This window comes from Talpa europaea, assembly GCF_964194135.1.
Source record: "Talpa europaea genome assembly, chromosome: 3".
Lineage (NCBI taxonomy): Eukaryota > Metazoa > Chordata > Mammalia > Eulipotyphla > Talpidae > Talpa > Talpa europaea.
In genome coordinates, this window is record NC_140069.1 from 91,947,940 (window position 1) to 91,961,846 (window position 13,907).

A 13,907-nucleotide genomic window follows, 5' to 3' on the forward strand; every position below is an offset into this window, starting at 1 on the left:
CAGGATCAAAGGTTATGCATACTTTATATACATTTTGCCAGGCTGCCTTCCCAAGTGGTGGGGCTGACATGTACTTCCCAAATCGGTGCAAAGAAGTTCCTAAGGCAGTGCTGGGCATTATCATTCTCTCTTTTTGCCAACGTAAGTGAAAAATGATCATTTTAATGTTCTAATATGCATTTCTCTGATTATTAAAATGTTCTGTAGGTTCATGAGCTTGTATTTCTTTTGTTCTCTGTTCAAATTTCTGTCCAATTTTCTATGCAGTATTTGTCTTTTAATAATTTATTTGTAAAAATTCCTCATATATAATGCTATGACCCTTTAATATATATAATAAATATTTTCCTTAGTTTTTTGCTTGTATTTTACTCTCTATGGTATCTTCAATGTACAGAAATGTTAAATTTTGAGGTAATCAAACTGATCGATGTGGACTGCTCTAGGCATGATGTCATGTTTAGAAATGATTTCTTATTCTGGGATTATCAAAACACAGATTATTACACTTTTAAAGTATTATATCATATCATATCACATCATTATTTTCTTAAGAAACTGCAACAAATATAGGTAAATTCACGTATCCCACAATTGTTTTTATTTAGCAAGTAATAAGCATCTTGAATCAGACTATATTCCTAAATGGATCATTTTATTTAATACCTAAGTGCCTGTGAAAGCAGACACTTCTATTACAATAGCTATTTATTTTAACTTGACAATTTTTAGAATAATTTTTTAAATAAATGTACACAACAGATATTTTCTCTCAGAAAACAAAGAATTTGCATATTTCCTCAAAATATGAAGACATAGGAACTAACTTGAAAGGGTCCAGCCCTTCAATTCTTTACAAAAAATTGACAATAACAGGACTCAATTGATTTAAATAACATATCACCAAATTAATTATATAACATATATTTCATACATCTATAATACATTGCATACATTATAGCTTTTCAAAAACCAATTTCCACCATTCCTTTTCATAAGAATTGATCTTAAAATTACTATAATAAAAATGCATTTCATTTTAAGAGACACGAACTTAAAACCAATCTGTATGGGCGACCAATATTAGTATTTTAGAATAAATGCTAAAACTTCACCAGAAAGAGCAGAAAACATGAGGGCTGTGTATCCATGTTCATGTTGATGACAATTTACATCGGCTCCATGTCGCAAAAGTAATTTGCACATATCAAGCTTTCCTTTATATGCAGCATGCATGAGAGGAGTCATTCCATTCTTTAATAGAGAGAAAAAATATACCAATTACTTAATTTTCCCCCCATCTATGGGCAAGTCCTGCTAGTCAATTAAAAACAAAATACATATAAGGTACTAAAACAACTTTCATACTCTATATTTTTATGTTTATTTCTTCTGTTGGCTCTTTCATACACCACTGAGAAAAAAGAGTTATTACCTGAGGTTTTTCTACGATTAGCAAAAAGATTACTTGTTCAAACTCATGTGACTAAAAAAATGGCAGGGCAAGGATTGGATCCCAGGTTTATCAAAGCGCTCATTTCTACACATATTATCAGCTCCCAGGGGAACAAGAACAAATGAAAAGAGAACAAATGCATACCAAAACAATAACAACAAAATAACCCTAAGGAAAAAACCCTCAAAATAAATAGAATGCCTATCAAAAGGTAAGTGTAATTCTGTATGGTGTATTTCTACCATAGGATATAGTGAAGCTATTTAACAAATTCATCTATTTTATTTTTGTTGAACTGCAGAAATATCCTTTTTATGACTAAATAATATTTCATTGTATGGATATTTTGTTTATCTACTCATCAGCTGGTAGATATTCATTGCCAAGTTTTTTGAGCTGATATGGGTTTCATTTTTCTTAGGTACATACTTCAAATTGCTATTCATGTGGTGACTTTATGTTTAATCATCAGAAGAATTGCCAGACTGTATAACAAAAGCTACAATGTTTTACATTCCTATCAGCAATGCCTGAGGGTTCCAATTTCTCCACATCTTCAACAATACTTGTTATCATCTACATTTTTGAGTACAGGCATCTTAGTAGATATGAAGTAGTATCTTATTGCTGTTTTGATTTGCTTTTCCCTAGAAGCTAATGTTGAGCATTTTTAAAGTGTATATTGGTTATTTCCAGTCTTTTATGAAGCAATGTCTATTCAGATCCTTTTCTCATTTGTTTTAGGGTTATTTGTTCTTTTTATTATTGAGTTGTAGGAGTTCTTAATATGATATAATTAGCAAAACTTGTGTGAACTTTTTTCAGTTTCTTGATGGCATGCTTTGAAGTACAAGTTTTTAATTTTGAGGAGTTCCAATTTATCTTTTGTTGCTTGTATTCTAGATGGCTTTTAAAATTTTGTTACTGTTACACTTTTTTTAATTCCTTTCTTCTATTTTCTGAGTATTCCTTACTCTTTTTATTCTAATTTCATGAGTTAAAACCTGAGAAATACCACAAAGATTGAAAGTATAACAAAAGCTACAAAATTTTCTCTCTCACTTTGGACACAGAACACAGCTTTTGATTAAAGTTGTATTTTCAATTCTAAATCACTGGCAACTTCTACTTCTATTTCTTCTTTTACACAAAGATGATTTGGATTAAATAATATATCAAGTTATATGTCTTATTATTTGGAGCATAGTTTCATTTTCAAAGTATTATACTGAGTTCAGTGAACTTGTTGAAATTAACTAAAATTCCCTTTATAAAACATGTTTTTATCAATGACCCATGGAAAAAGGAGATGTACTATTTTTTTCTGTCTTTCATATAGTGCATAAAATGTTAATTAGGTTATCCAAATTTTCTGTCATTTTTTTTCTACTCATTGATTTCTGAAAGATATTATTGTGGCCTTACTAAATTCTCCTTTTGAATTCTACCTTTTTAAAAAAAAATTATTTATTTATGCATATAAGAACTGGGGTACAGTCCAGGGGTGTGGGGGGGTGGGTGAGAGGATTCACCAGAGATAGAGTGGGAAACAGAACAGGTGGATTAATTGAAATACACTATTGAGGGGAGCACAGGAAAGGTCTGCTGTGCCATGTGAGTTAGCTCCCTGGCTGGGGATCAAACTTGTGCTGCAATGACTGCAGGATAGCTTCATAGTGCTGCAACTTAAGCCCTTGCGCCACCAGGGAGGCCCCTGAATTCTACCTTTTCAAAATGAATCTCAAGGGTGTATTATCTTATCAGTGGAGGTTTAAGATATACATGTTTTTGGATTATTAATCTATAATAAGGAGACTTCATCTATTAGTTTTTTTGCTTTAATTTTTTTTTTTCTGATATTTTACTACCCATGTGTGGATAACACATTAACAAGACCCCTTCCCCTTTTGCATGAGGAACTTAATTAAGTTCAGTTAACTTTCTAGTACTAAAGCCATGCTGTATAATAGGGTAGCTACTACACATGGCTAATGGCTGCCATACTGGATGGCTGAGAATAGACATTCCTATCATTTCAGAAAGATATTTTGCATAGCAACTGCTCAGGAAAATTGAGTTTAGATTTAGTTAACATTCCCTGAAAGTAGAATTTTGGGGTCAAATATATGTACACTTAAAGTTGACACATATTCTAAAATTGTCTCCAAAATGTGATGCCAATATACATCTAATCTATTACCACACAGAACTTTGTTTCTCATACTTCATAAGAAATATATTTTGTTTAGTTTGCACTTATTTGATTAATAATAAAATTAAACATGGTTTTTACATGCTTATTTTTCTTTTGCTTACATGTCTGCTTACATTTGGTTTTGAGATTAATTTAACTTGAGCAAAAACAAACTCTTACTATTAGATTTTGTATACTATCCATTCTTGTATGTAGTAAAATTTTTAAAAATCTTACCTCATCCAAACAGTTAACACGGACATTCTTGCTGGCTAATAATGTTCCAGCTTCTTGAACAGTACCTTTAACAAAAAGATAAAATAAAGTTATTTAGGTATTTATCATTAAAATGGAAAAAATCTAAGATCAAGGAAACAAACTTTAAAGGGTTATCTACAAAACCAAGACTAGTTAGTTTACTAAGAAATAAAGCATCTAATCACAAACTATGTACTCCATAACATATTTACCCAGACCAATAGGTTCAAAGAAACTAAAAGAGCTCCATACTGTTTTTACTTTCACTAGCCTTAAAGTATATTAAATTGTCCACACTTTTTTTTTTTTTTTGGCAGTAACACAATTACCACAAAGGACAAGACAGAATACTGAAACACATCTTAAAGGGCATCTAGTCCGACCCACCATCTAAAACGTAAATTCCAGTCAATGTAATAACTGGAGTTCAAAATACAGTCAGTATTTATATATGTTGCCACCACTAGGCCCTGTGAATTGATTGCATGCTTATAATAGAATGCTTGGTTTAGAACTGCACAGATAAACACATCTTTAAAGTCTGGTACTACATAAAAGTGCCCTATGGTTCATATTCAGTCTCATACTGAAAGTCAGCTAATATAAACCTTAGGGTCAGCACTCTGTAACTTTGGAAATAAGCTGTAATTAGGCTATAACTGTCAGGTTTTTCCGGTCTTCTGTTACATATACTGACAGAGGCAAGTTAGTTGCAGAAGAGAATGTTGCTATTATCATCTTTAATAAGAGCCAGTCATACAATCTGCCAAAAATTTTCTGATTTGACTGGGAAGTGAACAATGAAATTGGATGTTCTCAGGGAGAAAGGATGAGATAAGCCTCTTCCCTACAAAAGACATAAAAGAATAGAAAAATGCCCAACTAGGAATTATTTCTTCTCCTCAAATTGAAAATTACGGTTGCAGAATGTGCTGAATTCTGCTAGTCTTCGGGAATTAAAGATGATATGTAGAATAAAGATTAGCATGCTTCTCTTCTCCCTGACCTGCTTCTTAGGTAAGTCACCTCAATGACCCTCAGCAATAGAGGGGAGACAGAAATGTCTCTTTTATTGACAAAGATGGGGCCTCCCTGGTGGCGCAAGGGGTTAAGACGCAACCCATGGGGCTTACCGCAGCCACTGCAGCATGAGTTCAATCCCTGGCCAGGGAGCAACCCACATGGCGCAGCAGACCTCTCCTGACTTGCCCGCTGCTCCCTCAGCAGTGTATTTCAGTCAATCTGCCTGTTCTGTTCCCCTCTGTCTCTGGTGAATCCTCTTACCCCTCGCACCTCTGGCCTGTTTCCCCATTCTTGTATGCATAAATAAATAAATCTTAAAAAAAAAATAGCTCTACTAGGGATATGTCAAGTAAATAAACTACAAATTCCTGGATTATGATAGCAATTACTTTGTAAATAGTGCATTTTTCTGACCCTGTACTCCAACAGAGAGCAATTGGTATAACTGGCTGGATAGCTGCAGAATGAGAAGGGAAAGCCTGAGACCATGGAAGAAAGTTCTACATAGAAAATCATAAATATCTGTGACTTCTCATAGACTCTCAAACATCTTTGTAGAGGAATTAAACCAAACAAACAAACAAACAAAAAAAAATAGGGCCTCCCCTGGGGGTGCAGCAGTTGAGCGCTGGGCTGCGAAGCTGCCCACAGCCTCTGAAGCACCAGTTTGATCCCCGGCCCTGAAGAGGGTCCCACATGGCACGCAGACCTCTCCTGCCATGCCCGCTGCTCCCCTCAGCAGTGTACTTCTGTCCTTGTGCCTGTCTGCTCCCTACTCTGGCTCTGGTGAATTCTCTCACCCTCCCGCGCTTCTGACTGTACCCAGTGCTTGTATAAATAAATAAAATAAATCTTTAAAAAAAAAAAAAAACAACAACCCACACCCTGAATTCACTTGAGGAAGTAGCTTCAGCAGAATCTTATTATCCACTGAGAAATAACTGAAATTATTTTCCATTGACCAGGAGATGTTAATGAGTAAAGTGAGAATACAATAGGGATTATGAGCAAGTCAAAACCTGCTACATGTTAGGAGGAGGAAGGGAATTACAGTCATAAACATTTGGCTCACTTTAGAGAACAGGTCAATGATTCTGGCCAACAATGTAAGTTAAATCTGTCCAGAAAGGGAGCAACTTAAAAAAAAAGAAAAAAAAAAAAAAAAAGATGTGGTGTGCAGTCACACTACACTGAATCTCAGTCTTTTGAAATGCAGAAACCAGAATGAGAAAGTTTTTCTGAAATGGTTTGAGTTTCTAGAAAATGAAAATATTTTGAATAATAAACGAGCAAAATGCCCCAAGAGAAAACTTGCAATGATTTCTAATTTGGTGCTCTTAACGACATTAGTAGGAAACTATAGGAGGTTGGGAATAGTCCAGCAACATAAAACACATGGCTTATGCAGAAAGATTTTTATTTTTTGTTATTCCTTGCTGTCTATTGCAGACTCTCAAACCATATTTTGCAATTAAGTTTAAGAGATAAATTGCTTTTCTCTGGGAAGGGAGTTAAATCTGATTTAACAAACTCTTTAAGATGGAGAAATACACTACTATAAAGGGAATATGAAATGAGTCACCATTAATCTTCATTGAAGACAAAAATTAACAGACCTATAAATGATGAAAGTAATGTTTAATGATTTGTTTTCCCTTTTGAGAATTTCTCCAAGTTATTCAAACCAAAGAAGAATATACACAACCTAACCTACCTGATTAGGGTAGGACTGATCAACTTAACTGGATGGACCAGCATTTTAGCAAAGACATAATTTTAAGAGAGATGTTCTCACGATGTTATTACCCTTTCTTCTATCTGTATGGTAGCCCTTTCAGAATCACCATGAATAGAACAATTACTGTAAACCCCTCATTTTCTTCATGTAGAAAGCAGAGATAGTAGTACCCATTCCAGGGGACTCTGGAGAGTACATAGAACATGTCCTAATGTGGAGCATATAGGAAATCCTTAGTACATATTCAATGCTCAGATATTTTATATTCAGAACAGCATAGTGTCATCCATTGTGACATTTCTAATATACAGATTGGGACTCTAAGTCTCTGTTGAAAACCAGCAAATGTAGCCAAAATAAACAAAAAGGGAGAAACAAATCTGTGTCTCCCAGTATGCCATCAGAATACCATGCGATCTGGATATGAATGGGTTTCAATAATTATTTAATGGAATCCCCTAAAAGAGATTACTTTAAGGACTATGTGCAAGTTAAGAATTTAAAAACTGTTTGGCTTATTAGTTGCTGTAATGTTTATGTGTAAAAATATTTAAAATCTCTAAATTTTAACAGAATAATATGTCGATATTGGCTTAATCAGATATAAAGTTACAGCTATATTTTAAAACTAATGACTTCTAATTATAACATGTTTTGAAACTTAATTTAACCATGAGTTTTCTGAAAGTTCTTCTACTTGAAACTATTTTTAGACTTTGTAGCAAAAATGACCTTAAGTTGGGATTATGAAACACTGCAAAAAAATTAGTTATCTAAGAATTTACAAGACCATATCAATAGAATAGTGAACTCACTCAGGAGGAACTGTTCTAAAAGTATCCAAAAGCAATGAGCTGTATGCTCTGGTCTGTAATTCCCACCTATAGTCTTCTTAACTTCTGGAGGGCAGTGACTAGCAAAAGGGAGACACACAAATATTTGATAAGTTTATTTTAGATAAGATAAGATGACAGGTCAGACTTGGCTGAAAATTGTTAGTTCCAAGTACTAAAACTACTCATGTAGCACTTCTCGAAGTTGAGAAATGTGCCAATGGGGAAAAATAACAACTCTATCCACTAACATGCTTTGAAAAATGGCTTTGAGTACAAATCTAAAATTTTGCTGATCACCTTTGTTCAACGATAAACCGAATAATTTTTTTTAAAGATTTATTTGTTTGTTTATTTATTTATTTATTTATTTATACAAGCACTGGGTACAGTCAGAAGCATGGGAGGGTTAGAGAATTCACCAGAGCCAGAGCGGGGAGCAGAGCAGGCAGAAGGACTGAAGTACATTGCTGAGGGGAGCAGCGGGCGGCAGGAAAGGTCTGTGCACCATGCGGGACCCTCCTCTGGCGGCCGGGGAGTAGCGGGGGATTGAACTGGCGCTGCAGAGGCTGCGTGTAGCTTCGCAACCCAGCGCTCAACCGCTGCGCCATCAGGGAGGCCCTAAACCAAATAATTTTACAAATTAAATGCACACAAAAGTACAAAATCATTACAGTTCAACTTAAAATCAATATCACTTGACAGATTATGTTTTGCTGAAATTACAATGCCTTTCAAGGTGAATATAGGATTCACTGCTACCTGGGGCTGGTTTCATCACTTGGTTAGCCTGTTTTCAAGTACAGTATATTTCTTGGATTATGGACCAGTTGATATCTCAGCCCTGCAACTTACTACCTGAGTGACATTGGACAAGTTACCTAACTTCTCAATATCTCAGTATCTTTGTCTATAAAGTGGAGATTACCATATTAACAGCCAACATAAATAGTATGCTTTATGCATAATAAATGAATGCTTTACATATACTAACTCATTTCATCCTCATAACAATGTTGCGATGTGGGAACCAGTTTTCACATGGAGAATCTGAAGCTCAGAAACAGTAACTTGCCCAAGGCTACATCACCAAATGACTGCAGGATTCCAAACCAGATCTTTAGGGTTAACTACCATCCCATGCTCTCTCATGTTATTGCTTAAACATGATTCCTAGTTTATCGAGATGAAATGGATACATCTAAAGAGCTTAAAATTATAACTGGCTCATAATAACACTCAAAAATGTTAGCTATGTTCTTTCCTCATATTACCCATTTCTTTTCTTTGAGAAGTACTGTGATATCTCACAGATCTTCATTTAAAAGGAATGTATCAGAGCCTCCCTGGTGGCACAGGGGTTAAATTCTCAGCACTATCAAGCTATCACCAGCCACTGAGGCCTGAGTTTTCTGCCTGAGTTCAATCCCAGGCCAGGGAGGGAGCCAACCCACATGGTGAAGCAGACCTCTCCTGTCTTACCTGCTGCTCCCCTCAGCAGTGTATTTCAGTAGATCCACCTGTTCTGCTCCCCACTCTGTCTCTAGTGAATCCTCTCACCAACACCCCCACCTCTGGCCTATCCCCAGTTCTTGTATGCATAAATAAATAAAATAAATATTTAAAAAGAATGTATCGCATTCTTTTCTCATAGACTTGGGCTAATTAAGTCAGTGAAATGTAGTAAGTGCAACTTGATGCATGTTATGGGCCCAGAAATAGTACAGCACTAACCAGAATAAATTCAGTGTTTTATTTAATCTTCAAAATAAAATATGGTGGTCACCTAAGATTATATCCAAGGATTTCACACACACACACTCTCTCACCCTTTCAGAGACCCATTTTATAAAGCTGTTCACTAGCTTAGACTTTTGAGAGAACAGCATAGCTCTGGACGGAATAAAAACAATCTGTATTTCTGGCGGAGTGTGAATTGATCATTTGTCTGTTTTTTGCCCAACGCAGTACCTGGCACACAGCTGGGATTCACATGTTTGCTGAACTCAATCCTAGAGTCATGAAAGGCAGGGAGAAATTATCCAGGGTGACAGGCAGAACAGAAAGACACCCATGCCAAATAGGTTATCCAGAACGGTGCAGAACAAACAAAAACATCAATTCAAAATTCCACAATTCTAAGCAAAGGACACTGATTTTATATAAATAGCTGTGACCAACTTATACGTGTTGAGATCAGAATGGCAAGGAGTCAGTTCACCAGCATTTGTTGAGTTCAAATTCCATTATTTTTTTCCTTTAAACTTTCCTTGTCAGTATAAAGAATAAAACTGCCTGACTCGCTGGAAGTCCAGATTTGAGTCTGGCTACTTAGAAAGAAGACGGGAAACTTGGAAGCCTTTGTGCCGCAGTGATTGCCCTCTTGGCCATGCGAGAGCACACGGAGCCAGCTCTTGCTGGAACTTGAAACAACCACATTTAACTATGCCCGCAGCTTATGCACCCCATTCCCCGCGCTGTCACGGTGCAGAAGCCACGTAGTCACGTTGATGTCACCTGCCAGGTAACGGGACTTAGCAAAGAATTCCTCTGGGACTCTTCCACTCCGGGACTGGGGGGGGGGGTAGGGTAGGAGGGGGGACTGGTTTTTAGTTCGTCCCGAGAAGGCTGTGTCCCGCTCCCTAAAACCACGGCGGAAGTGGGGCTAAAGCTGGGAGAGTCAAAAGGAAAGTGCGGACGAGCGCGATAAGGCGATCCCAGCAGTGCTCAGTGCATCCAGGGGCGTGGACGCCACGCCGACCTCCTAGCATCTCTGCGGGATCCTGCGGCTTCTAGAGGCTCCCAAAAAGAAGCCGGTGAGATCCAGGACGCAGAGGGCTCAGCGTAGCGCATTTCAGACCTAGTTTTGCGCTCCTCTAAAGAACCGTTCTCCTTAGGAGCTCCTTCCACCCCCAATCGGAGGCGGGGACATCCCAGGGATCCAGATCTTTCGGCCTCCGGAAGTCGAAACGGCCCTCAGACACCCGTCTAAGAGCCTAAAACTACCAGGCCACTGTGGCCAAGACGAATCGTAGTAAAAATCATCAGGGGCGTTTTGAAGAATGTATATTCTGGGGCCCACACCCGGGGGAGGCTAATTATAATCGGAGCCAGGACCTGGAAATGTGTATCTTTCCAAGAGCTGATTCAGAGGACGGACCGCCGCAACCTGTGCTCATCCCCCTGAAAGCCTCGCCCTCCCCACCTCTACGCCCGCCTCGGGTCCCAGACCAGAGAGAAACGCTCATTCCCGGAGGTGGGGGGCGGGGGGCGGGGGAGGCTCTAACCTCGCGGAACTGCAGCCCGGGGGTCAGTCAGGCCAAGGGGCGCCTCCCCGACTGCGCCACGCCCCCCCAACACCCCCCCTCTCCGCCCCCGGTCAGATTGGCAGAGCCCCGGTGCCAGTGCGGCACCCCTACCTTTCCCGATGATTTCCAGCAGCTCCTTTTCCTCCTGGGTCAGCTCGCCTTTCTTTATGTGAACCATTGCTCCCGCCAGCTTGAAGGTTATTCTGTTTCTCTACAAGTGCTGGAAAGAAAAGACGTGTCAGCGTGAGCAATGCCAGCCGCACTGGGGCACCTCGAGACCTGGACACCAGGAGCCCGGCGCGGAAGTGCTAAAGGCTCCTCTCCCTCCCGGGCCGGCGAGCAGCGGGCGAGCTCCGGCGAGCCTCGGGCCGTCCCCGCAGGCCCGGCCGCAGGCCCCGCCCCCGGCGCGGCATTGGCGGCAGCGGGAGGAGGAGCTGCAGGAGGCGGCAGCCCGCGCCTCCCATTGGAACTGCCCGAGGAGGCGCCACCACCTCGAGCCCCGCGGAGGGGGGGATTAAATTCCTCTTGCACGTTCGCCACCCGTATCCTGTCAGGTTCAGACATTTGGACCCAGGAAACATTCACTAGTCCCTCCGCGGAATGGATGTGTCTGGGTCTGGTGTCGAGGGGGTGTCGACTTCTCCGACGCTCGCTGCATCCCCCCCTTTCCCCGAGAGTGGCGCGGCCCGGGCCTGGGGCGGGCTGGAGGCGGGGGCGGTGCGGGAGGCGGGGCTGCGCCGGGCTCCGTGTGTCGATGTCAATGTGTCTGTCCTTCACTCCTCCATTGTCTGCCGCCGTCGCTGCTGCAGCCGCTCCAGCCGCTGCCGGAATCGCCGCAGCCTCCAGCCTCGCGCGTCGCCGCTACCTCCTCAGACAGGTGAGGCGCGACCCAGGTGGGGCAGGGCTAGCGGGGGTTCTGCGGGAGCCGCGGTCGCCGTCCTGCTGGGGGCTTCCACCCGGGCCGAAGCTGGCGGCGAGGAAGCATGTGCCTTCTGGGGCGTCTTCCTGCCTCTCGGTGGGGATGCCTCCTCGCCGCCCCGTACCTGTGCCGCGGCATCCGTGCCCCGGAGGGAAGACTTAGCTAGCACTCGCCACGTTGGTCCGCCGGGGCGGACCCCGGCCAGTGTGCGGGCCGTGGCCGGCCACGCGGTGGGAAGTGGCGGGTGCACATCTGGTGCGTGGCACCGCCGGATTCGGCTCCCGGAGAGACTGGGGCTGGATGGCTGGGCTAGGGGTGCGGTGGCGAGAAGAGCTCCCCATTACGAGCTAGGTGAGCGCGTGACGAGGATACTCCCGGGGGAAGGTAGTTTTCCTTTGGCAAGCCTCAGCCCTTCTCACTCCCCCTGCCCCCCAAATCACTACTTGTCATCTCCAGTGGTCTCTGTGGAAGCTGTGGAAGACGACCGAATCTCCTCGCCCTGCGCAGCCTGTTAGGGATGTTAAGGAGGAAATTTACACTTAGACTAATACTCCGCTTATGAGACGGCCTGGGAGAGGGGAGGAGAATGGGCCGCCTCACTCTGCTAGAGTTCGCCAGTCTCTTTGTAACTCAGATGTTGAGATTTATGGAAATTGGGAGGGGAGAGGAAAGGGCGGAGATTAAATTAGTTTTACTGTCTATATATAGCCTTAGATTAGCCTCTTAATCCAGTCTTTATTCACCTTCTGTGAGCGACCTGGAGCTTCGACCATAGGTAGCTAAAGGTGTAAGAACAAGTGTATACCCTCCTGTGGCTTAGAAACAAGACTTCCTTGCTAATATGAAGTCAGTCATTCCTCCAGGGCGCGCATCCATATTTACGGCGTCACTGAAAGCTTCCTTAGAAATTAGTGTTTACGTTTTTAACTTGCTTTTGTACAGATTAATACTGATGTTTTTCCCAAGACCCATGTGTATCAAAAAGAAATATTTGAATAATTATCTAGATGTTTTTGGTTAAGCATCCACACCACCACTCTCCACAGTGCTGTATATGAAATGAAATGCATTTTCCCCTGGCCTTATGCCTTCGTTTTTTTCCCTGAAGCACTAACACTTCTGAAATTTTGGAATATGTTCATCGTTATTCCTGCCTTTAACAGAAATCTTTCCTAAACTCCAGCTGTTCTCATTTCTAATGCTTCATCTTTAGAGGCTGGGACAGATCTGAGCCAGAACATCTCGCATGAAAATGGTTTGAAATTATTCATCTCAGTGTATAACAAAGAAACTTTTGTTTGACGATTTAATAATGGTGTGGCTGTTCAGACAAGAGTATGGCTTTGAGAGTGGACAATCATTTGTAACACAGAATGCTGTTACTGCCACAGTTACAATTGATTTACAACAGTATTATACAGAAGAAACCTAAGGCAGTGCTTACAGAGTAACCTCCTTTAACATGTGTGATTTACCATCTTACACCAAATACATGGCCACAATTGGGTGTGTCGTTGCCAGTATTTCCATCTCTTCTGCCAAATTGGGGCCATGGTTACTTGAAGGTCACACCTGTTTGTCTCACTGGGATTGTCAGTTCCTCAAGGCTGGTAACTTATTATCTATTTTCTTGAGGCCTTATGGCACCTGCTGTCCTCTGTGAATACATTACTTTAATAAATTTGTGGTCAGTGACATTAAAGACAAAAGTTAACCTCTCCTTAGAAATTCAGATAAATGAGCTTAAATTTCTAGAAACATATATAATGAATAGTATTCATAAGATGGATCACATCAATCATTTTGTACATTTTAAATAGTTATATAGGGAAAAGATTAGCTAATGAGCTATACCTTTAGACTTTTCTTATCCTTAGAATGTATTCAAATCAAGTAAGTTTGTCGATAATAAAATAGACACTGGGCCTCCCCGGTGGCGCAGCGGTTGAACGCTGGGTTGCGAAGCTGCCCGCAGCCTCTGCTGCGCCGGTTCGATATCCGGCTGCTCCCCGGCCACTGAAGGAGAGTCCCACATGGCGCGCAGACCTCTCCTGCTGCCCGCTGCTCCCCTCAGCAGTGTACTTCGGTCCTTCTGCCTGCTCTGCTACCTGCTCTGGCTCTGGTGAATTCTCTCACCCTCCCGCACTTCTGACTGTACCTAGTGCATGTATAAACAAA

The 13,907-nt window shown here is 41.1% G+C and overlaps 2 protein-coding genes across 3 annotated transcripts in view; one reads left to right on the plus strand and one right to left on the minus strand.

The window, feature by feature from the left end:
- Positions 1-10,988, minus strand: part of ANKMY2 (ankyrin repeat and MYND domain containing 2) — a gene marked incomplete at both ends in the record, with an annotated part of 29,062 nt that extends 18,074 nt beyond the window's left edge. The window contains 3 exons of the mRNA XM_084230927.1: positions 1,116-1,254; positions 3,888-3,952; positions 10,922-10,988. Coding sequence (XP_084087053.1) covers positions 1,116-1,254; positions 3,888-3,952; positions 10,922-10,988 — 271 coding nt within the window. The remainder of the gene's footprint in view (positions 1-1,115; positions 1,255-3,887; positions 3,953-10,921) is intronic.
- A 576-nt stretch (positions 10,989-11,564) lies between these two features.
- The window catches only part of BZW2 (basic leucine zipper and W2 domains 2), a gene marked incomplete at its 3' end in the record, with an annotated part of 53,747 nt that continues 51,404 nt past the window's right edge, over positions 11,565-13,907 (plus strand). Inside the window, exon 1 of one of the 2 annotated variants that reach the window (XM_084229910.1) lies at positions 11,565-11,687. Of the gene's footprint in view, positions 11,704-13,907 lie in introns of both variants that reach the window. The other variant, XM_084229911.1, reaches the window with a different exon arrangement.